Here is a 20,946-nt window from a genome sequence, read left to right on the forward strand (position 1 = left end):
AGAATAAAACAAGTTCAAAGTGTGCCTGCACATCAAAAATGTCCAATTCCGGGGTAGAATAGACCTTGCAAGCAAGGTGACATAAGAAAATATTGATCTGATGATCATGCAAGTCCGAGCCAGGTCTGACGTTAACCAAGTTTCCATAATAAAATCTAATGAAATCCACTGGAGAACTGTGTATATTCATTCCCATAGGCTGGGTTAATAGTAGGGAAACAACATTACATGTAACATCATAAACAAACTATGGATAATCATAGGTAAAAGGCTAGGTTGGCGGCCAAATGGCAGTGGATCCTTGGTAGGAACCCTGCCATTGGCAGGGTGGTTGCCATGAGGAAAAAATGATAGCCATGTATTCAAAGACTTGGCGAGCAGCTGCCCTCAAGCCCTCACTTTGAAGTGTCTCGAAAACCGATGGTGAAGTGCAGTAATTCGTTGGCGATGACGTGTAGAAAAAAAGGTCTGGATAGAGTGGGTCATAGTATGTCGTAAAGAAGATCTTCTTTGCATAGGAAGAAGCAACTCTACGATGGCATTTAGATTCTGCGATTAAAAAAAAAAAACAAGCTGACGGACCTGTACATCGCAAAGACGATTAATAGTTGTAGAAGTGCCCATAAAAGCCAAGACCATCCGGTTGGACGTCGATCAAAGGGAGGTGTAGCCTGAGAAAAAAAAGATTGGAATCAGAATGATTCGAAGTAATCTGTGTTGCGTACGACAGGTGTGGTTTGCTGCATGCTGGCACGTAAGGGGGCGAGCTTCTTTTGGATGTTTTCCACATTGGAAAATAGTTTAGATGCGAGGTGCGCTCGAGATTCACGAGCCTCTCTAGATTCCTGTTCAAGCTTTCGAATACGTTCTCGAGAAATTTCCGAGGTAGTGACATGTACGAGTCTGGTTGGACTAGGGTCAGCAAACTGTTTGAAAAAGAATCATACGAAGTTTACCCTTCCTCATCGTTCATCTCTTCGACTAGTTCATGCAGCCCATTGCGGACATGCTCCAGAGCCTTTTGACGGGTAGGAGGAATACCTGGCACAATGGAAGAGCCCGACTCCATTGAATCTTCTACTACTATCTGCCCCATAGCATCAACGATACGAATACTGTCAGAGATCCCCTTCTTTTCTTCTCGTCCGAAGGCATCAACTACTCGGATGGTAGTTGCTTTGCGTGGACTGTGAGCCAGTGAAGGCGAGGTCTGACGATTATCATCGCCGGTAGTACCAACCTTGGAGTTGGGGGATGAACCTAAGGATTTGACAACTGCATGGACCGCTTCTTCCACCTTCGGTGCGACAGTTTCAGCTTTCAAAGAGCCGGCTGCTGTCTCTTCGTGGAAACGAACGCTTTTTCGATTGGCAGGAGTATTCATCCATCCTCCAGGTAAAGCAGGTGTTCGCGGAGGCATCGTCGCGGCCCTGGAAAGGGAAGCGGCAGGGGTGGCTAGTCCGCTATCATTCTCATCGTCTGTTGGAAGAGAATTCGACCGCAAAAGCGCGTGCGTTCGGGGAGGCAGAGGGGTCGCAGTCCAAGCACCTGGTGGCTTTGGTGTTTTAAGACTGGATAGATTTCCTTTGATGGGAGCAGGATATTCGTGGTCTTCGTGGTCTGAAGAATCTGAGGGAGGGTCCGGAAGGTCTGGAAGGTTCTTCGGTGGCGAAGGTGTTTGAAATTCTAGCTTCGTCGGGTTACGGGAGTCTCTCCTGGGGGGAGTGGAGGGAAAAGAGAATGAGACCTCGGCTTCAGGAGTTGAAGGACCATCAGATGGCGAAGATAGAGGTGGCGAAGGAGGTGATGCAATAATTTTTTGAAGGCTTGCTCCAGTTTCAAAAGAGACATAAGCAGAAGAAGCTTCTACAGGATCTGGGGCTTCAATCGACGGCAAAGCCCCGTTTGGTCTCAGAGTGGGCGTGTTCTCCTGGACAAGTTGGTTGCTTTCTTCGGCCTCGGTGTCAGTATCTATCGAGAAATTGTCGGAAATGCGTGTAGTGGTAGACAAATTCTGACTCACCAGTAGAATCACTGTTTGCCTTGTCATTGTTTCCATCTTCCACCAACTCTGAATGGGTATCAGGAATCTGCTGTGGAAGCTCCTGCAACTCCTGGATAACAGGAAATTCAGTCCTTGATTCTGGAAAAAGGACAGTTCCCGTGGTTTTCGTTTCGGGAGATGTGCGGACGGGTATTTGACTAGATCTCACGCCTGAATTTCGTTGTAAAACACTCGGAGAAGGTAAAGGGACCGTACGCGAAAGCGATTTGAGTGAGTTCGGAGAAGGGGTACTTTGGGACTTAGAATTAAACGATGGAGAAGGGAGTACTGAAGTGTGACCAACATTAAGCTGATCGAGGCTAGCATTGCTATTGATAAGTGGGAGTGGAGAGTGAGGGCGGGAAGGGTAATCATACGGACGAGACGATGATGAGGGTGCGGATAGTTTCGTAGACACGGATGAAAAAGGGGACAAGGAAGTCCTATGTTTTGAAGATTCCTTGAGAAGTACGGGGGAAGAGGAATGCACCGAAGGAGCCCTGGTTGATTTCAAGCTCTCTGCGCGCCGTCTTGCACTTGCAGATGTATCCATCGAAAAATGACTAGACGATGTAGAGGAAGATGGGGAAAATGGTATCTTCTTAGTCAAGCTTTGAGTGCGCTTTAAGGTATTTGAAGGGGATGGATGATTGAGTGCCGAGGAACTGGACCTGAAATGGTGTGGTCTGGGTGAATTCCAATTTCTCTCCTGCTCATGCAAAAGCTCTTCATCGCCATCAATACTGCTTGAACCCCGCAAGGATCCTCGGGGCGAACTTGCACGAGAAGATGCGCGAGAAGACGATCGAAGAGAATCGTACGAATCTTGACGCTGGTGACCGGGGCGAGGAGATGAAATGGACAACCTCGAGTCGGGCCGACTGGGAAAACTGAGTGTTCGAACACGCTCCGTTGAAAGAGAATGCTGCCCGACACTTGAACTTGATGATGGCCGATGGTTCGGCGAAGAGGGATGCTGATGCCAGAGTGGCCTCGGGGCATTCCAATTCCTTTCCCTTTCATGATCAATTTCTACTTTCTCCGTATCAATGTCAGGGTTTGAGCTGAAAAGGGATCCAGCAGAGGAACTAGCGCGCGAAGAGGATCGAGAATGATGGCCGCGAAATGACGATTGAGTTGATGATGCCGAAAGTCGGGAGTCAGGTCTGGACGAGGAACTTGTTGCACGAGCAGGTTCTAAAGGAGAAAGAAGGGAAGGATTGGGCATAGACAACGGCCGCGCGGTCGAGCGTCCTTTATTCAGAGCGTGTACCGCTTCGATATCCTTTCCTTTTTCTTTTGATTTTGACGATTGTTGATCTGAAATGTTATATTAGACTTGACATGGGTGTCCAACGATAGATACATACGATTGTTCTGAGAGGTCACCAAAGCTTCATCATCGTCGATATACGTCGAAGCTCCATTCCTGGATAAAGGTCGGTATTCGGAGCCTATTCCTGAAGAGCTATGTAAGGAATGCCGGTGTTTTGTGCCCGTCGATGTTGCATTAGATTTGGGATGCCTCTTATTCCACTCGTGTTCACGATCATGCTCGTCTGTGACAAGGTGCCGGCTTTGCACCGTATCTGAATGAGTATCCTCTGCATGACCAGGTGTTAAGAGGTTGGATGTGGCTACCTGGCGCCCAGATCGCAATGAGTCTGAAACTTTGAATTCATGAGTTTTCAAGAATTCCGGAACCTACAGAAAAATACCGAACGCACTTTGAGATTGTTCAACGCCAACAGTGGATTCGTTAAAATTCGATCTTGCAACGCGAGAGGAGTCGACTGCGAAAGACGATCATGAGTTAAAAGGTCCAGAACCGGCCTAGCGTGAGGGTACCTGATGTTGGAGAATGTTCATAACTATCTAGATCTCTCATAGCCTGTTGCATCTCCGAATCTTGGTCCATTAGGTCTACCCATTTGTTGACATTGAGTTAATAGAGAGTTGTCAGTACGTACTTGATTGGAATTGGGAGTTGACAGACATCTTCAAGGAGTGCTGAGGGGTACTGGTGACAAGTGGAGGTGTGAACTGTATATCATCGAGATCCTTGACAGTGTCGAGACTTTCATCCGCTAGCAAATAAGATATTCACCAGTATCTGGTCGAAGAAATACTGGAAACGTACGATCAAGGTCACTCGTATTCTGTTGTTCAGAAGCCTGCGTCTTTTGCTTTCGTTGGTTGCTGGAATTGAGGCGTTGGCGTAAAGTATTGAAAACCGCCGCTTGAGAGCGATCTATGGAAACTGCATTATCGAACGCAATTAGTTTGAACCAGCTTGAAACCTTGTGAAATTATAACGCACTGTTTGAGGAGCTCAGCTCGTCGTCACTCAGGCTTCTTCGCTTCCCTTCAACGACACTGCGGTCGTCTTTTACCTTAGCCACACGAGGACTAGATTCAAACTCGCTAGTATCGACACTATTTCTCCTTCTTATCTTTCCCTTGAAGCTCTTTTGTGGCGTGTCTCCAGGTTCTCGGAGCGCACGGGAGAATAAACTGTTGAGATTTTCTCGAGCAAGACTTGGTTGTGAGGAACCGATCGTAGGTAAGTCAAAGTCAGATTCAAGGTCGGTCGTAGAGCCCGACGATGGTATAGGAGCAGGTGGAGGTCTAGATCTCGCGCTGGTGCGCTCCAAAACTGCTTTGAGCCGGGCTGCGGGGGTATCTTCTGGGTATGGTGACGATGAATCCGTAGGTAGCGCAGAGATTGGATGTAGTTTTGGGGTATCCTGCTCATCATCATCAGTGTTTTCCGCGTGTAAATTTGGCTCCAAGAAATCTGTAGAGTTTGGTAAACGAGAAGGGCCGGCCTCGGAGAGATTCACAGAGCCAGAGTAGTCGTAAGCAGTGGACTGATGATGTCTGCTGACTCTAAGGCGAGGGATAATGGGTATCGCTGTCGGTGTCTCCATCGCCTGAGAACATATAACAAGGGAGATACAGAACAACAGTCTGAAGTTACAAAAGAGTTATAGGGCACACGTGATGAGCCATGAGGAAGCACTGATACAGTAATAAGCGCACAAGTAACGCTGAGCCGTGGTACCTGTCACATTAGAACGTTTCTTCACAAGTGTCAAGTACACTTCGACAAGAATAGTTACACTCCAATCAAAACATTCTGGCAGGAACTCAAAGGCGTCTAAAAATCCCCAGCACGAAGCTGCAGCTTTCACTTGCTGGATTTATCGTGAACCTGATATTTAGTTTTTACGCAGAAATGTTCGCTATCATAATCTTGAACATGCCCTCGAGAAAATTGGCTTACTCCAGTGCTGACTAGTGGTGAAAAGGTGGATGAGGCTAATATTTTATTATGGTACATACACAATCCTTAAAAACTACATAGATCCAACCAACACTACAGAAGATGATCAGAGCGTGATCAAGCTGCAACGTTCAAAATCACTCACACAATCCCATTCCCTTTCTCTCAATCGCGTATTCAAAGTCATCTCCAGATAGTACAAGCGCGTCGCCGTGTACGAGGATGAAGTGCATATCCTCCCTCACGTAAGTTTTCCTCTTCGCTGTGGCGTTTTGGCTTTTCGATGGAAGTTCCAATGAAGGTTCTTCTGTCTCATTCGTGTTATCTGTCACTTCTTCGGGCCAGGAACTTGTAACTGCGTGCGGGTCATCTTCATAGTCATTATAAACCCCTTCCTGAAAAGTCGCGACCGCCTCTGGGAACTCCATTCGAATTAGACCATCGAAATTTGTCTCTATTAGCATCAACTCATTGCTGCTAGTAGACTCATTCGCTATCATTTGAGATGATTGATCTGCATTGACATCCGGTACCGTCAATTCTGACGGTCGGTTACTGTTCGAGTGTTCATTGCACTCATGTCGAAGGTCGGCCATGGACATGGAGGGAGCTTCTCTCATGATTACATCCACCAGTGGACTAAGTGTGGACTCAGACTCCATCGAGACAATTGACACATCAACGTCATTCTCCACGGTAAAAGGGCCATCGTTAGACGTATCAACCTGAGTGGAGCAAATAGCGTCAATGGCCATGGCAAACGAATCGTTCGTGACAGGAACGCCTTCGATAGCGATCGGCAATTCCAATTTCTCACTTGTTGCGTCCTCAATGACGTTGATCTTCTTCGCTCGTAAAATATTTGCGGGAAACCCAGACTTCGGTACGATTCTGATTCCAAGTTCATGCCCAAGAGCCATGATCACGATGTTGCACTCTTTAGCGTGCAAAAGGTGCTCGGCCTGCCCGACGGTTTAATGGATCAATGCTTGATGACCACAAACTGAAGTAAAGACAGACCTTTTTCCTGCCAGGGACGGTCCAACCCAAAACAACTAACTGACTAATGAGAGTTGTCTGGAACATATCTCCGTAGACTGTCCCGAGATGTTGCAAGAGACTCCGGGTTTGGTTGATGCATGGTGGTACATCATTCCAGGATACCGGCGTGACTTCCGCATCGATGAATCCTGAAGCGAAAGAGCATTCATGTACGTCACCAGCGACATACGAAAAAAAGGGTGCTATAGAAGCATATATAAGGGCAAAGACTTCAAATTCAGCAAAGAGGGACGGACTCGTGGCCATCGGCTTTTTCTGCAAGATAACGGTTTCTTGAATAGAAGCTAGTAAGTGGCTCTGTTCTTCTTGGAGCTTCGGATTATTGCAAGTAAATATATGCTTTGCTACGATTTTCCTCTTTATCGCAAGCTCCTGTATGTCTCGGGCTATCTGGAGGATTCCAAAGGTCTGAGCAAGTTGGAGTATTCGAGATTCTCTTGTGAAATCCGAGGCGTTGTGCATCTCCATCTCCGAGTTGTCGATGGCTTCTAGCTTGACTACTCGACTGGAGAAAGAAACGGGCTCCGAGTGCAAGGGCAAAATAGTTGATGAAGTTTGCTTTGCGAGACGAATGTAGTGCTCATATTGATCTAACAGGCGTTCGACGATCCTATCGTTCCACACATGATAGGTCACTGTTCTCATACCATCGTCCCACTCGCTTATCAAGGGATCGATGTATTCAGGCACTGTATTCAAGGGGAAGACAAGAGGGCTTTGTTGTCCTACAGAGCGAATGACGTCGAGACGGTAAGGATTGCATGCTGTAATAAGAGTGTCCTGACCCATAGCATTGATAAGATAATATAGTATCCAAATATCTGAAGCATACCTTGCAGAATGAACTATCGCACTTTCTTCTCTTGAAAAACCTCTGGCGGTTCAATTTTCCGCAGGAGTTGCAGTACCAACCTTTCGGTGATCCGATATCACCTATATTGACTGAATCGTTACATGCGAGGAGTGCAAGCCAGATGATACTGGGGCAAAGAGGCCCCAAAGATTCAAGCGGGAAGGTGTCATTGGAATCGGCCTCGTATCGGTCTAAAGAGGGTGGCGGAGCCTGACTTCCCGAGTCATTCACGTTGGAGACCTCTGCTGAAGTACTAGTGACAGGCGAAGATGAGGTCACTGCAATACTAACAAGAGGGTTCATGAGCACGTCTTCCGACGGCAAGTTTTGAATTACGGAAACCTCAAAGGGCTCTTCCCAATTTGTTGCATCTCGCCACCATGGTCTATTTAATTTCAGATGGGATGGGATACCTAGATTGTCTTCACCAGCGCTTATCCATTCGAGCTCGAACCTCCACTGAATTGTGCCAGACGCGTAGTCAGAAGACACTAGGACACCGACGACAGAGCTGAGGGAAGGTCGAAAAACGCGATCTTCCTGAAATGTCGGTAAATCGTACGCAAATTCCAACAATGAAATGTCACTGACCTTAATAGATGAAACTTTGAAAAATCCCATATACATGTATTGAAATTCTGTAGGTAAATCTTTACTTATGGTCTCGCCACAGTACGCCAACGTCGCATCCCGGGAGGCGATAACAAGTATTGGTGTATTCTGCGTGTAGGCGTCTATTAAAACTCGAATTTCCGGTGGTACTTGTGTTGGAACACGAGTGTCAAGCGTAGCTGGGCCAACAAGTTCATCTTCTGCCGGTAGGCAGATTCGCTTCAAAGGCGGTATGGAATTGAACGCTTCCATCTCTGGAATTTTTCGTTTCCTGCCGCGCTTAGCCTTTGGTGGAAAGGGTACCTTCGAAGATAAGGAAGTCGGGGAAAAACTGGAAACCGGAGTCGGAGATATAGGCCTTGAGGGCCGGATCGAGGCATCTAGCTTTTCAGATCCCAACTTCGCTGGGCTCGGCATTGGCTCGAGAGAGGTATTTAGAGTAGGTTCACATGTTGTGGGGGCAAGAGACATACGGGAAGCAATGCTTGGGGATGAATACTGCGAAAAAGCAGCAGTACTGGTAGGGCCAGAATACCCTGAGGCTGGAGATGTGAAAGGAGTGGGAGCAGTATGGACGGAGAATGGACTTGCTGACAGGGAAGCCGATGACGATGGTGTAAAATCACTAGAGGAGTTGTGCACTGGAAGATAGCAAGGGGTTTGGAGTTCGCTTCCCGAGGGGGCTAGTCCCCAATTATGGCTAGATGCCATCATGTTTGGGACGTATGCATTCAATGCCATCCATTGCACCATAAGGGCCTGGTTGAAATACTGCCACCTTGTCTGCATTGGCGGCGGGACGGTATATGCATCATATACTGCGTTGCTCTCGCGTATTTCTCCTGGCTCGAGTGGTTCCAAATCGTTTATCGCAATCAGTCGATTATTAACCGCACTTTTCCTTAGCATCTGCTCCTTGGTGGATGACAAAGTGGAGTGTGATTCGATCGTGTCCGTGCTACTGCCATTCTGAGGCTCCTCAAGTGTTTCCTTTTTCTTGGTGAACTTCAAACTTTTCACTACGTTCTTGGAGCCATCATATAGGCTATCATTCCAGTCCTGCACGGGCAAACTTTCTTCATTTGAGGGTATCGATGGGGAGGGTATCAAGGAGATGTCTACTTGTTTTTGGCCTAGTGTCCGTTGTTTATTCGTATTATTAATAGATTTCCGACCGCTTACGGGTGAGCTACCCTGCAAGCACGATGCCATAGAGGAAGATGAGGAATAGTGCACGTTCTCCTGACCGTCGCCGCCCATGGGTTTAGATTCAGCACACGTATCATACGTTTCCCGATCTCTCAGAGGCGAACTATCATCGGTCAAAGGTGTCAAAGGAGAGGAACAATCCATTGTATCTTCGGCAACCATATCATAAACATTTTTCCAATTTTTAACAGGTGAATAATCATCATCCTCTTCTAATGGGGTGAGAGGAGACAACGATGACGATTCGGTTCGTTCTAGACTTGGTATAGGCTGGGGCGAAGGAGATGATCGGCAAGCGTACACATTCTGCAAGTCCGATACAGCCAAAGCCGGAATCGAAGGATATGGTGGGTCATCTAAACGAGGAATATGGGCGGAAGGGATGCTGATCGTTAACCTAATGTTGGACTTTTGAGGGACACGTGAAGTAGGAGTAATATGAGGAAGGGTAATGGGAATGGGAAGATCCTGGGTCTGCGACTTTTCACGTTTAATGCGAGGCCTAAGAACACGCTTCGAACGCTGATTACGACTTTCCAGCAGCGACTCGTCGGCTCTTATCGTTTGAGCGCGAGTAACAGGTCCAATACGTTGTTTGTTCTTCGAAGACGCATGGTATTTCCGACGACCAGTGGAGTCCCTTAATGAAGAAATTTTAACCGATTTGTTGATAATCTTGATACTACTCTTCTGTTGTTCGATCAACAAGGGTACATCTAAAATCCCCGACGAAGGATCCCGCCTTATCGAGGGAAGCTTCCCTCTCTTCTCAGGCAATAATTTAGGAATAGGTGGCCGAACGGAGTTGTTCAACCCAGCGAAATTCAAGGCTTCAGCTATCGATTTCTCACCCAATTTCGAAGACGTCTGATCTTCAGAATCGAGACCAGGCTCAACGTCCAATGCTTTTGGAGTGATTTCGGTGATTCCTGCGGGCAGTTGTGCGGAGTCCTTATCATGGCTCCATCCAGAAATCATTCCTACTGGAGGTTCCTCGTAATTGACAGAAATCGACTGACTCCCAGGAACATCGTGAGAGGCGGAGACGGTTTTCTCAGCGTCTGGTTCGATACAAGAATTCGATAAACGTGTAACGTGTGTGCACTCCGGCTGTATGTCTTCACTAGGCTCTTCGTTCTCGTTCGGAGGTAGGGTCTGAAGCGTTAGGGGTATCATATTTGTTTCCGTATGTTGCTGGATAGGCTCCCTGGGTAGTTTGACTTCGCCTTTGCAGAGCTCCTCCAAGTTCTCAGCTGACTGCGGCGAAGGAATAGAGCTGGAATGGATTTCAGTCATTGGAACTGACGAACTTGAATTCGAGGACACAGTCAAGTCGGATACTAGGCAAACAAAATCACGTTCTCTGCATATGAAGCATCGTTCAGTTGGCACTTCCTCGTCTCTAGTGAGTTTACACGTACACGCAAAGATCTACTACCGTCCGGTCTTCATTCGAAAGTTTCGAGTCCGAAATTGACATGCCTTCGTTTGCTTCGATGAGTATCACAGGAACCGGACTAGTTCCTACCAACTTGGGATTCCCAAGTTCAGGAAGAATCGCTAAAAGCTCTTCTTTACTCTAGAAATGTGATATGTAAATTGAATGATTCGTTGAGAGCGTGACACGGGAGACGTACACTACACCATTGACGCGGACGTGGGTTCGTGTTGGGCGTAATGCTGTTCGCGAAACCCATCGGAGAAGGAGAAACAGGGACTGCTTTCCACACTGGACGCCCAGATGTGGGTAACTTGCTTTTCGCTGATTGAGAATATTGATTCTAGTGCAGAACTTTCACTGGAAAACACACGTACCATCGTCGCGTGGCTTCTTCCCCTCACTATGCTTACTGGTTTTCCCGAGATCCAAGGACACCTCAACGCCTTTCTTCTGTATCATGGCTGTTTGAGAGGCTGTAGCATCGCCAGATGTTTTTCCTAGCCTCCTGGGTTTGTCCGTAATGCTGTTCTTCGGTTTCCTCCCTCGTTTTTTGGGGATTGGCTTCACAGTATCGTTCCCGGACACGACATCCGCCGTTTTGGGAACTTCCGACGCATTCGTAGCGCGGTTCTTCGGTTTTCTCCCTCGTTTTTTTGGGATTTGTGTCACCTCGTCGTTCCCGGACACAACATCCGCTGTTTTAGGAACTTTCAACGCTTTCGACGATGGACTCGGTGCTTCTGTTTTTACTGCCACGTCCATAGTTGCCGATTGGAAAGGGAGCCTGGGATTACGGTATGTCGTTTAGAGTTCCGGGAGGGAGGACAGAAGAAGAACATCAGGGTATCGCAATATATCTCATTGTGAAAATTTAAAGGGAAGGAGTGCTGGAAGCCGTGGGCCATCATGGACCTGCAAAGCCTAGCGCGTGGCGGCATGATGGAAACATAAAAGGTAATTCGGTGATTACAATGATTTTCCTGCTATGTAGTTATATTATTCGGAGGCACTATTTTCTGTGGACTAATCTGCCGGCCGGTACCGGTGCTGTTGTTGACATCCCTCCCCGAAGATTCAGTAATATGTTCTCTGGCAGTTCTTCTCCGCCGTTCGAATAATGGAATTGATGATTGTCATTAATGGTATGCTAAGGAAATATTGTACATATGTGTCTTTCTCAGTTTCTCATCCGAGTCATACGCTGCCAGACGTCTACTCCCCACGATGGGATGGGGTATATAGTCCTTATCTATCATTGTTCCAACTGTTCATTCACAATTCAAGTCAAAAATTAACCGGAAACTCATCCTCCATGAGCAATTCAGAATAAGACGGCGGAGCTTGATTGGGGCCTGGTCCACTGCCAGTAGTAAGTGTACTAGGTCCTGCCACAAGCAGTTCTTCGAACTGTATGCCTTGTCGTTGATCCGTGACCTCCGCGGCTCCCAAGTCATTCTTACTATCAGGCTTCAGCATACCCTGGGATCGTCGTGGTGGTAGAGGAGGAGGACGAAGTGCAGGGGGAGAAGAAAGTGCGGGGGAAGAGGAAGAAGATAGTGGGGCGGATGAACTAGTCTGTGCATGTATTATGATATGCGGACTCGTTGAAGATGATGTAGGATACGACGACGACGTCGCAGCAGAGGCGTTCGCAGGATGCGGCACACCCAGTTCAGGCCGGGAAACTGCTGACACCCTTTGCATGGTGCTTGATACAGACCCAGTCCTGGGCAGGATGGAAGTCGCACTGAGCTCGACCTGAGAGTTGGTGTTACCCCGCGCAGAGCTTCCTGCACCCGAGCCAGTGACTGATTTGCGATGATAATGATTAGGATGATGATGATGAGGAGGAGGATTATGCGATGAAGAAGAACTCGATGGACTGGGCAAAGCCGCCCCTGAACCTGAACGTCTGCTATTTCTGTTCTGATTGGGAGACGGACGCTGCTGCTGTTGTCGTGCATTCGAGACAGGAGCAGCATTACTAAGTAAAGCAGGATCTAAGTAGAAAAAGGTTTATTTTTTTTGTCAGTTGAATGAACGATGATGATGATAATAGTAACAAAAAATCGTAGATTCAGATTCGTTTTGGACTATGTTAATGGCAACTAACCTCTCGTTGTGATTGTATACCTTGTAGGTATTTCCGCTTGTTGGACGAGGAATCTAGGATCTGAAAAGGACGAAGAGCAGAAGAAGAGAGCGGGGGCATGAACGTATTGATGACTATTCGTGAAAAAAGACAAGAAAATCAAGTACCTTCCACCGTGGGCTGCAGGCTTTTGAGTCTCATATTCCCTTTGGTACTTTTAGTCTTCTCTTCCGGTGTAGTAGCAGTAGCTTGACCCACCTCCGGAAGTGCAAGTGAGTTTATCCGGGTGAGTTTCCCAACTTCGACCTTTGTTAACCTCACATTAACGCTTTTCGGAGGGATATGTGGGTGGACTGTTTCCGTTTCCGGTTCCACATCGAGTTCGGCGTTCGCGGGGTCATTGTCGTTATCCTTCGCCTTGCCTTTCTTCGATTTTGCAGCATCCAATCGCCTCTTCTTTTTCTCCTCCTCCTTCTCCTTCTTCTTCTGGCTCTTCTTAACTTCCTTTGGACTCATATTCGCGATCCTCGCTTTGTCTTCGAGGCGTTGTTGTAGTGTAGTTCCCCCAGGGAGTGGGTAATATGCGACGAATTGTAATAATTCGATGCAAGGTCCTACATGGAAAGTAATTTTAATATCAGTTGTAATCCCAATGTTGTGTGTGTGGGTATTTTGATAAATAAATGAAACGAAGTTTTCATATAGACATAAGCACTTACCTTTTTCGAACCGAAGTCTCTTTGTAGCTTCTACCACCTCCAGGACTTTTTGAACTTGGGAACTGTGTCCTGAGCAGATAGTGATGAACGCTATTGCTTCGTCCTGTGTGTATTGAGAAGAACGAGCGATTATAGGTAGGGTTGATCAAAATCATCAGCACATACGCGAGAACACTGGGGTCTTTTGTACGCACCCGAAGCAACCTCCAGCAAAACTTCGCATAATCCTCGATTCCACCTTCTTCATATACTGTAATCTCGTGAATTACGTGCCGGGGAGCGAGTAACTGGGCGATGAGATCCACCCCGGACGAGGTTGCTCTCCGCGGTCTGATACTAGTAGAAGTATCATTGTGACGGTCAGCATGGTGATTATGATGGTCCGTGAGAGTCGGATGAATAGGTGGAGATGAGTGTAGAGGAGGTGGAGGAGGAGGTGTCAGAGGCTGAGTAGGAGGGGCGGGTTTGTTGTTTGATTCCATTCTCGAGGACGACGGGATAAAATTAGAACGTGATCTTGAGGATGCAGAAAAAGGACGATGATGTACGTGCGCAGCGGTGGTAGGAGGCAGAACAGCAGATGCGTTATGCGGTTTGTCAAGTGGACCTGGAGAGCTTTTCGTGCGCGACCTTGATATAGCTGAAGAAGACGAAGTGAGACCAGTAGTGCTTTCCGCAGGTGGCGTCGGTGCAGGCGTTACCACCACCGACTGTCTCGAATTGCTACCAAACGGTGACAGTGCTGTCCACATCGACTTTCTGCGACCCCCTCCTGGTGGTGGTGGTGGTATTACCCCCGGTACTGGCGATCGTTCATCGTTTACCATCATGTTCGGAAAATTCACATCCGCAGAATCGAGGAATGTTAATAGAGCTGTGAGGATGACAAGCTCAAGCCCTTTTCGATCTTCAATTTCAAATCTAGGGTATATGAGAATTGTTATATGCAAGGGTAAAAGTAAAGCTCACCGATCAAGATTATAATCCAAAATCTGCACAGTCGCAGATTGTATCCGGTTGGATTCTTTTCGGGTGGTTATTGCGATCAATACTGGGGGATCAGGTTTACGGATGATGTAACATTCTTCTTCACGTTTCCATTCGAATTCGTGGCTACATAAACAGCGGGAGATGGTGAAGGTAAGTTCAACGTCTCAAAAAAGAAAACGAGAGTCACTCACCCTTTCCATGAAAACGCCCACTTCACAGAAAACGTACCAGAAGCCTTAAACTCGACTGGAACCGAGGGGTTTTGTAGTTCGATGATTTTGACTTTTCCGGTTGGGCTTGGGGCGGTGGCAGTTACTAGTACGGACTGGGTGATGAAATCTAAGGGCCATGAATCCGAATGAATGAATTTGGGCTCCCGACACCGAGACAATGTTAAGAATCACCATATAGAGACACGTTGTAACCAACCCCAGTGCTTCGTTCTTTGCGATAGAATACATTCCCAGAGGGGTCGGCGAGGTCGACAAGAGTTGGGTCAGTGGGGCTGGGTTTAATCTGGAGGGTGAAGAGGTTTTGGTCGAGGGTCATCAGTGGGAAGGGGGAAGAGAAACCACAACCGCTTTGAACCACATAGGTGTATTGTATAAATACCGTAAGCATCACTGGCTGGGTTAAGTATCACGGCCTCAGCTGCGCAAGAAGCCGCGACACCTGTTAGATGATTAACAGTATATATTCTTTGTTATATCGGTGGTCTAACTAGCAGTAGTAGGGTGTGTAGCTAAAGCTTCGGCTATTGGACCACGGTCTACACCGGGAACTGATTCTTCGGCGATGCGTTTGACTGGTTTTGGAGGGTACAAGACCAAGTTTCCGAGCCTGGGTGGAGTATCGCGACTAATGAATTCCATTTTGGTTGGAAGTTTAGAAGCAGCTTGACGGAGTACTAGGGAAAGGGTGAGTGAGTGAGTATAAGGATAATCGTGACACTCACTATCTCTAGCCAACTCCTCCCTGATATCCTTTCCGCCAATTTCAAAAATGACCCTGCCCACTGGAACTCTGGTGGCCCAAAACTCAAAAGTTCCTTTCCCCTTCCCCATCCTAGTTTCGTTCCCTTTAATACACACAGGTATATCAGGAAATACGCGTAACCAGACTTTTCCACCTTTGACGACATCTTTTAGTTTGCGTTTAATAACGTCTTCGGCGGTGGTTAGTTGTTTAGCTGTGAGACGGACACCAGTGGATTTTATACGAATACCCCATTGTGCTGAGGAGGTGAGGGTTGTGCCGGAGATAGAGCCGCCAATTGGGATGGGAATTACGCCTTTGTGACGCTTAATGTATTTAACTTGGCGAGGGGCAAGTTGGGAGCGAAGTCGGGTTTGGGTGAATGAAGGTCGGAAAAGGCGGGAAAGAGAAAACATTTTGGATTATGTAATTCAATGCACCTTGTTCTTTCCACAGTGACAAATGAGTGATAGGAAAAGACCTTTGGATGGAAATGGTGGGGGTGTTAATAAGAAGTTCAAGAGGTACTTTTTATTATTTACTTGCATCTTGTTGCTAATTGGTTCTACCAGTGATGCGAGTACTACCGAAGTGAGTGACACTTCGTTAGAAAACGAGTTGATCTGAAACTTGTTGTCGTAGACCTCGTCGTCGACTGCGGCGATGATTGCTCAGAAACGTGCAGAAATTGCGGCAAAGATGGCAAAGATGAGGAATAGTGTGCTTAGTGGTGCTGGTGTGACTTTGCCTGGAACGACAGCGCCAACGACGACAACGACAACGACAACGACAACTACGGCGATGGATTCACTCCCAAAGAAACCAACTCCTTCAGATAGTGTCACCCCCGTTCTTCCTGCAGATCTTGCTCGCAGAGTGGCGGAAGCTAAAAGGAAGGTTGCAGAGTATCAAACCAAGCTTGCCGTTAAAGATAATCCGTACATGTCAGGAGGAGGAGGAGGAGGTAAACCTGGTAAAATGACACAGGTTGAACCCACACAGCAGGGTTCCGGGTTGAAAATGACTGCCCATCCTTTGCTTTTGGAACAGACAACCGGCGTTTTGGTTCAGTCAAAAAAAGATAGGTATAAACCTATTCAACCAAAGTTTGCTTCCATAAAGGCTAATGCAAGAAATATCCAAACTCCACCACCTATCGTACATTCTCCATCTCCATCCTCGAATCCTTATACCACTTCCACAGACATATCTTCCTCTGCTACTACGGCTTTCCCAGCTCCAGCTCCTCGTCCCACCCGCTCCACTTTCCGATTCAACCCAAAGGGCAAATACGTCGCATTGGGTAACCAAATTCGACAAGACCTCCAACTCGAAGCTTTGAAAAACCGTATCGCCGAATCTGCGAGAAAAGCTGGGATGGATGGTGATATGGGTATAGGTGGAATCGGTGGCGTTGAAAGAAGTATTAAAAGACCTCCCCCGTCTGCTGCTCAAGCCGAGTGGTGGGATATTCCGCTTTTGCCGAACAAGACTTATGCGGATATAGAGCTTTATGGTATCGAAGGCCTTAACGTGAGGAATGGGGAGACTAGTCCAATCACGATCTATGTTCAGCATCCGATCAAGATTCCGCCTCCGGGTAGTGGAGGAGGAGGAGGAGGAGGGTTAAAACCATTGATGTTGACGAAGAAGGAACAGAAGAAGATGAGAAAGTTAAGGAGAGCAGGAGAGTTGCAGGACAAAAGAGATAGGATTAGGATGGGTCTGCTACCTCCTGATCCTCCTAAAGGTATTCTCGCCGTTTCAATTCATTTTCATATTAATTTACGCCTCCTCCTCCTAGTCCGTTTGTCGAATCTCATGAAAGTCCTAACATCCGATGCGATTCAAGACCCTACACGTGTAGAAGCAAAAGTGAGAAGAGAAGTTGCGATGAGGAAACATCAACATGAAAAGATGAACGCCGAGAGAAAGCTTACCGATGAACAGAGGAGAGAAAAGATCGAGTCGAAGAAACTTGAGGAAGAGAAGAAGGGAATATATGGTGCCGTGTTCAAGTCTGTTACCAATTCCTCCTCTCTTTTTCTGTTCCATATCCTAATGCGTGTTCTTGACACAGAATCCAAACCCTCTCCTCCCCCTCCCACAGATTCAAAATTCAGAAAAACGCGGTCCAGATGGGCTTAACTGGTGTATGTGTCGTGAATCCGAATTTCGGACTCGTGTATGTGGAGGGCGCGGGAACGTTTGTGAGGAGGTATAAGAGGTTGATGTTGGTAAGGATTAAGTGGACGGAGGAGGGAAGGGGAGGAGATGTGCCAGAGGATGCAGAGGGGGAGGAAGCAGAGAAGGAAGAGGATGACAATGTCCCAGATGGGTCTGCAGAGTCTAGCAAAGCCACTACTGCCACTACCACCACCACCTCTATCTCCCTGGCATCAAACACCTGCAACCTAATCTGGGAAGGGCTCCTCCCGCATCGGTCATTTGCGGGGTTTAAACCCAAAGTGTGTCCGACGGATGGAGCGGCGAGAGAGGCATTGGGGGAAAAGTTGAGAGGGTATTGGGATGTGGCCAGGGCATGGAGGGTGGAGGAGGATGTTTTGTAGGTGTCTTATTGCCCCGACTTACACTACGGGGATCGGCCCGTTTCCTCGGCGAGGAAAGGCTGATTTTATACGGAGGTCTGGTACATAAACCGCTCGATTTCAGAGTGGGAGAAATTTCAAGCATTCCTTCCATAAATAGAAGCATTTTATAGTGTTAATATTGACACAGGATGCAGGTTACTGTAATATTTCAGCTCGTCTATTGTAAGCTTACTTTATAGAAACTCCAAAAGTGTGGAGCCTAATCGCATCGTCTTGTTCGAAAGTTCTCCGTTTAGGCAGTAAGCAGCCCCGAGTGTATTCAACGCATCAAGAAACGGTAAATACATGAAGTAAACGAGGTACAGAGAACATATCTTGAAAGGCGAATAGTGAACATCGACCTATCTTACATTGTCAAACCTAGTAACATGTAGTACAAGGAGTAAACAAAAACATATCTTGAAAGGCAAGGAGTGAATGTCGACCTATTTTACACCAAGAAAAAAGGGTGGGCATCAAGGTGGGTGCAGAAAAAAGGTATCGAGATAATAGAGGATCTATTTGTTATATCTGTTGAGTTAGGGAAGAGAAAAAAAGAGAAAAGAAAACCGACCTGGTGAGGCAGAGGGAAGAGCTGAACCCCTGTCTCACCAGGTTTGAACTACACCACAAAACGAAACCAAGGTCTAATTGAGATCAAGGTAATGATGTTAAGGAGAAATCAAGATTACACCCACACGATGTATAAAAGATACCTTTATTTGACAAAGATTCTACAATCAATTTGACGTGGTTTGGATGAACTGACATCGAATCGGTGTCAGATGCCAATGATTTACAGAACTTGCAATGAACATCTTATCTATATTGAGAGTCCCATCACAATGGCCTGCCTTCTATGTTTTGGTAACAGGACAAAGGAGGCCGAATATACAGGAATATGCTGGATTCGTTGAGTAAAGAATGACATGCTCAAGTCTTTGTTCAGTGACAGTTGATACAATCCACATAGAAACTATTCTATAAGTACTTAATGCACACTCCAGTGAATTTCCTCATTTCCTACATTTTTTCGCACTCTCCTACATATGTATTAATCCAAAAATAATGTCGAAAGGCAAGCAGTCAGCACTAGGTCGGCACTAATCAGTAATGAGAACAATCTCTACAAATCTCCTTTGACTCACCTCGTGCTCATCAGACGGCCCGAAAGTGCCCGAAACATTCATCCCGACTCCTGAAGGCCTGACTCTCAATGCTGCGTACTATATTACTTGTACTTGCTGTTCTTGATCACTCTTGAAGCCAGTATTGAATTTGTTGGCTTGAGATATTGTAATTAGGTCGTTAAAACATTGATGCCCGCGAGAGCTTGGTAATAAATACTGGCGAAAAGTATTTGAGGTATTGTCGGGGATTGTAGACGTTGACGTGGCATTGAGCTTGGGTCCTGGGAATTTGAAAACGGAACATTTGAAATTGGAAATTAACAAAAATGTGAAAAATATTGACAGTCCATCCTCTGCACTCCAGGAGACTCCGGGTGGTGGAGGTTGTTGAAAGAGTTTTGAACAAGCATGTGATGAACTAAATCGCATTTTTATTCCATTTTTCGTGTCATGTGGTGAATGGATACAGACAGGGATATGTAGTAGATCAAATAGATGTCAAAACAATCACCAAAACAGCGACTTCAATGCAAGGCCTAAGCTTTATCTACCAAGTGATGTTCTTTTGATATTGAGCTCATAAAATATCATATTGTCCTTCAGTCCTGCCACAAACCAATAACTACCAAAGATATTGATCTGTCAGCAAAGGTCCAATATTGAGCAGATGTTTGTTTCGTTTTGCGGTGTAATACAAGGTAATGCATATGTCAGCGGTGACACGCCTAAATTTTGGCTAGACGTCTATGCTGTGAATTGTGACATTTTCACGTATAGATTTGTATCAAGAGGACTGTAATTGAGACCCAGATTGACAGTCAAAGTCAATACTGAATCAGTCTAATAAGTTGAAGGGACCATATACCCATACTACCACAAGTTGGTTAGTTTACCCATCCCCGATACTACCTTCGGATGACAGTCTACCTGTTTGTCAAGCAGGATTATACCAGACTCGGACTAAATCCGAAGGATGACCATTCACGTATGACATACCAAGGGTATTCTTATTGGACCTTACACTGGCAGGAGTTTGGAAGAACTTACTCAAGTGACCATGAACCGAGGATTGACTCGAAATGACTTTTTAGAATTCAGGAATTATCAAATACTCCTTCTAGAACGAGATCATGCATTAACCTAAAAGACTGCGATTTAGTCTAATAGACCAATCAAGTTGCATGGTTGAGGAAAATGACTAGAAGAACGATCGAAGTACTGCGAGGCTCCGAAGGCATATCAAATGAATGTCAAAGAGTCCTGACGTAGAAAATATTGAAGAATTCAATTAAATGAATACTATGCGTAACTCCCTTGATAGAGTATAGACACAATGGGTGTCTATTGAAAGAGAGAAGCAATTAGTTTAATCCAGATGAATCAGATTGATAGGATTAGAATCGAGTAGAGCTGATTTGCCTCCGGACGAGGTGACAAACGATCAAAGTAAGTGTTGAACAGCAATGACAGTTAAACACTATTCAAGTCATTCTCCAAAAAACAATTAAATTAAATGAATATCGAAGTACCTACCTATGTTTGGAGGTATACTAGAATCTTGGAACCAATATGGACCAAATAAGGACATGTAGATTCAAATTAAATGGTATCTGACTGAGTGTAGAAGTTTCCTTGCGGTTCCGAACGTTTATTGTATTAAATTAATTGTACTGTGCGACTCTATATTCTGTATGTATAAATAGCGATCCGATGTATCTGGAATACAAGTGATTTTGGGACGACGTTGCAGTGCTAATCCATAAAAAGGAAAGACACACTCCCAACAGACTGAAACCTCTTCGCTAGCAGCCATTCGGGCCCAGCACTTGTGAGTATAGGAACATTGTGTTCTGCTCCTTGTGACTGCAAGAAGTATATCCAGTTGTTGGATATTCTTCGAACTTAGGATCAGTCGTTGGTCTTAAGGGCAAATCACGCTGTG

The 20,946-nt window shown here is 46.2% G+C and overlaps 7 protein-coding genes across 7 annotated transcripts; 1 reads left to right on the forward strand and 6 right to left on the reverse strand.

Moving 5' to 3' along the window:
- Nucleotides 1-164: 164 nt before the first annotated feature.
- C8R40DRAFT_1105004 (uncharacterized protein) lies at nt 165-4,207 on the reverse strand. The gene is made up of 10 exons (XM_046228089.1): nt 4,185-4,207; nt 4,015-4,131; nt 3,893-3,952; nt 3,772-3,837; nt 3,415-3,714; nt 2,024-3,364; nt 957-1,971; nt 726-903; nt 583-671; nt 165-530 (listed from the first exon to the last, which is right to left on the reverse strand). The coding sequence occupies exons 2-10, from the start codon at nt 4,040-4,042 to the stop codon at nt 272-274; spliced, it is 3,336 nt and encodes a 1,111-aa protein (XP_046086222.1). The 5' UTR covers nt 4,043-4,131; nt 4,185-4,207; the 3' UTR covers nt 165-271.
- C8R40DRAFT_217023 (uncharacterized protein) lies at nt 3,854-5,055 on the reverse strand. Its single transcript, XM_046234374.1, has 3 exons — nt 4,365-5,055; nt 4,185-4,304; nt 3,854-4,121 (listed from the first exon to the last, which is right to left on the reverse strand). The coding sequence occupies exons 1-3, from the start codon at nt 4,972-4,974 to the stop codon at nt 4,045-4,047; spliced, it is 807 nt and encodes a 268-aa protein (XP_046086223.1). The 5' UTR covers nt 4,975-5,055; the 3' UTR covers nt 3,854-4,044.
- Nucleotides 5,056-5,305: 250 nt separating this feature from the next.
- On the reverse strand, nt 5,306-6,420 carry C8R40DRAFT_217139 (uncharacterized protein). Its single transcript, XM_046234376.1, has 4 exons — nt 6,351-6,420; nt 6,148-6,292; nt 5,476-6,055; nt 5,306-5,423 (listed from the first exon to the last, which is right to left on the reverse strand). Exons 2-4 carry the CDS (start codon nt 6,235-6,237, stop codon nt 5,404-5,406), a joined length of 690 nt encoding a protein of 229 aa, XP_046086224.1. The 5' UTR covers nt 6,238-6,292; nt 6,351-6,420; the 3' UTR covers nt 5,306-5,403.
- Nucleotides 6,421-10,634, reverse strand: C8R40DRAFT_217144 (uncharacterized protein). Its single transcript, XM_046234377.1, has 5 exons — nt 7,837-10,634; nt 7,225-7,785; nt 6,763-7,172; nt 6,629-6,694; nt 6,421-6,574 (listed from the first exon to the last, which is right to left on the reverse strand). Exons 1-5 carry the CDS (start codon nt 10,360-10,362, stop codon nt 6,547-6,549), a joined length of 3,591 nt encoding a protein of 1,196 aa, XP_046086225.1. The 5' UTR covers nt 10,363-10,634; the 3' UTR covers nt 6,421-6,546.
- A 1,157-nt stretch (nt 10,635-11,791) lies between these two features.
- C8R40DRAFT_1170753 (uncharacterized protein) lies at nt 11,792-14,857 on the reverse strand (the record flags this gene model as incomplete). Its single annotated transcript, XM_046231591.1, has 8 exons — nt 11,792-12,507; nt 12,641-12,733; nt 12,767-13,213; nt 13,319-13,421; nt 13,513-14,239; nt 14,288-14,431; nt 14,500-14,647; nt 14,713-14,857. 8 exons carry the CDS (start codon nt 14,855-14,857, stop codon nt 11,792-11,794), a joined length of 2,523 nt encoding a protein of 840 aa, XP_046086226.1.
- Nucleotides 14,858-15,024: 167 nt separating this feature from the next.
- Nucleotides 15,025-15,699, reverse strand: C8R40DRAFT_1160803 (ribosomal protein L16p/L10e-domain-containing protein; the record flags this gene model as incomplete). The annotated part of the gene is made up of 2 exons (XM_046230061.1): nt 15,025-15,215; nt 15,264-15,699. 2 exons carry the CDS (start codon nt 15,697-15,699, stop codon nt 15,025-15,027), a joined length of 627 nt encoding a protein of 208 aa, XP_046086227.1.
- Nucleotides 15,700-15,715: 16 nt separating this feature from the next.
- C8R40DRAFT_1105023 (pre-mRNA processing factor 3-domain-containing protein) lies at nt 15,716-18,118 on the forward strand. Its single transcript, XM_046228090.1, has 5 exons — nt 15,716-15,807; nt 15,856-15,874; nt 15,926-17,033; nt 17,088-17,301; nt 17,364-18,118. Exons 1-5 carry the CDS (start codon nt 15,746-15,748, stop codon nt 17,851-17,853), a joined length of 1,893 nt encoding a protein of 630 aa, XP_046086228.1. The 5' UTR covers nt 15,716-15,745; the 3' UTR covers nt 17,854-18,118.
- The last annotated feature ends 2,828 nt before the right edge of the window (nt 18,119-20,946 follow it).

The sequence above is a fragment of the Lentinula edodes genome (genome assembly GCF_021015755.1).
Source record: "Lentinula edodes strain Le(Bin) 0899 ss11 chromosome Unknown C8R40scaffold_18, whole genome shotgun sequence".
NCBI classification, from domain to species: domain Eukaryota; kingdom Fungi; phylum Basidiomycota; class Agaricomycetes; order Agaricales; family Omphalotaceae; genus Lentinula; species Lentinula edodes.

Coding starts and splice junctions, on each gene's coding strand:
- C8R40DRAFT_217139 (XM_046234376.1), bottom strand. CDS start 6,237: ATGAACTTGGAATCAGAATCGTACCGAAGTCTGGGTTTCCCGCAAATA. Junction 6,056..6,147: donor CGTCATTGAGGACGCAACAA/GTGAGAAATTGG, acceptor TGCTCCACTCAG/GTTGATACGTCTAACGATGG. Junction 5,424..5,475: donor GAGAAAGGGAATGGGATTGT/GTGAGTGATTTT, acceptor CATCTTCTGTAG/TGTTGGTTGGATCTATGTAG.
- C8R40DRAFT_1105023 (XM_046228090.1), top strand. CDS start 15,746: ATGAGTGATAGGAAAAGACCTTTGGATGGAAATGGTGGGGGTGTTAAT. Junction 17,034..17,087: donor ACCTCCTGATCCTCCTAAAG/GTATTCTCGCCG, acceptor TCCTCCTCCTAG/TCCGTTTGTCGAATCTCATG. Junction 17,302..17,363: donor ATATATGGTGCCGTGTTCAA/GTCTGTTACCAA, acceptor TTCTTGACACAG/AATCCAAACCCTCTCCTCCC.
- C8R40DRAFT_217144 (XM_046234377.1), bottom strand. CDS start 10,362: ATGACTGAAATCCATTCCAGCTCTATTCCTTCGCCGCAGTCAGCTGAG. Junction 7,786..7,836: donor TCAAAGTTTCATCTATTAAG/GTCAGTGACATT, acceptor CCGACATTTCAG/GAAGATCGCGTTTTTCGACC. Junction 7,173..7,224: donor GCGATAGTTCATTCTGCAAG/GTATGCTTCAGA, acceptor GCTATGGGTCAG/GACACTCTTATTACAGCATG.
- C8R40DRAFT_217023 (XM_046234374.1), bottom strand. CDS start 4,974: ATGGAGACACCGACAGCGATACCCATTATCCCTCGCCTTAGAGTCAGC. Junction 4,305..4,364: donor CGAGCTGAGCTCCTCAAACA/GTGCGTTATAAT, acceptor TCGATAATGCAG/TTTCCATAGATCGCTCTCAA. Junction 4,122..4,184: donor GAATACGAGTGACCTTGATC/GTACGTTTCCAG, acceptor AGCGGATGAAAG/TCTCGACACTGTCAAGGATC.
- C8R40DRAFT_1105004 (XM_046228089.1), bottom strand. CDS start 4,042: ATGTCTGTCAACTCCCAATTCCAATCAA. Junction 3,838..3,892: donor TGAACATTCTCCAACATCAG/GTACCCTCACGC, acceptor CGTCTTTCGCAG/TCGACTCCTCTCGCGTTGCA. Junction 1,972..2,023: donor GGCAAACAGTGATTCTACTG/GTGAGTCAGAAT, acceptor ATTTCTCGATAG/ATACTGACACCGAGGCCGAA.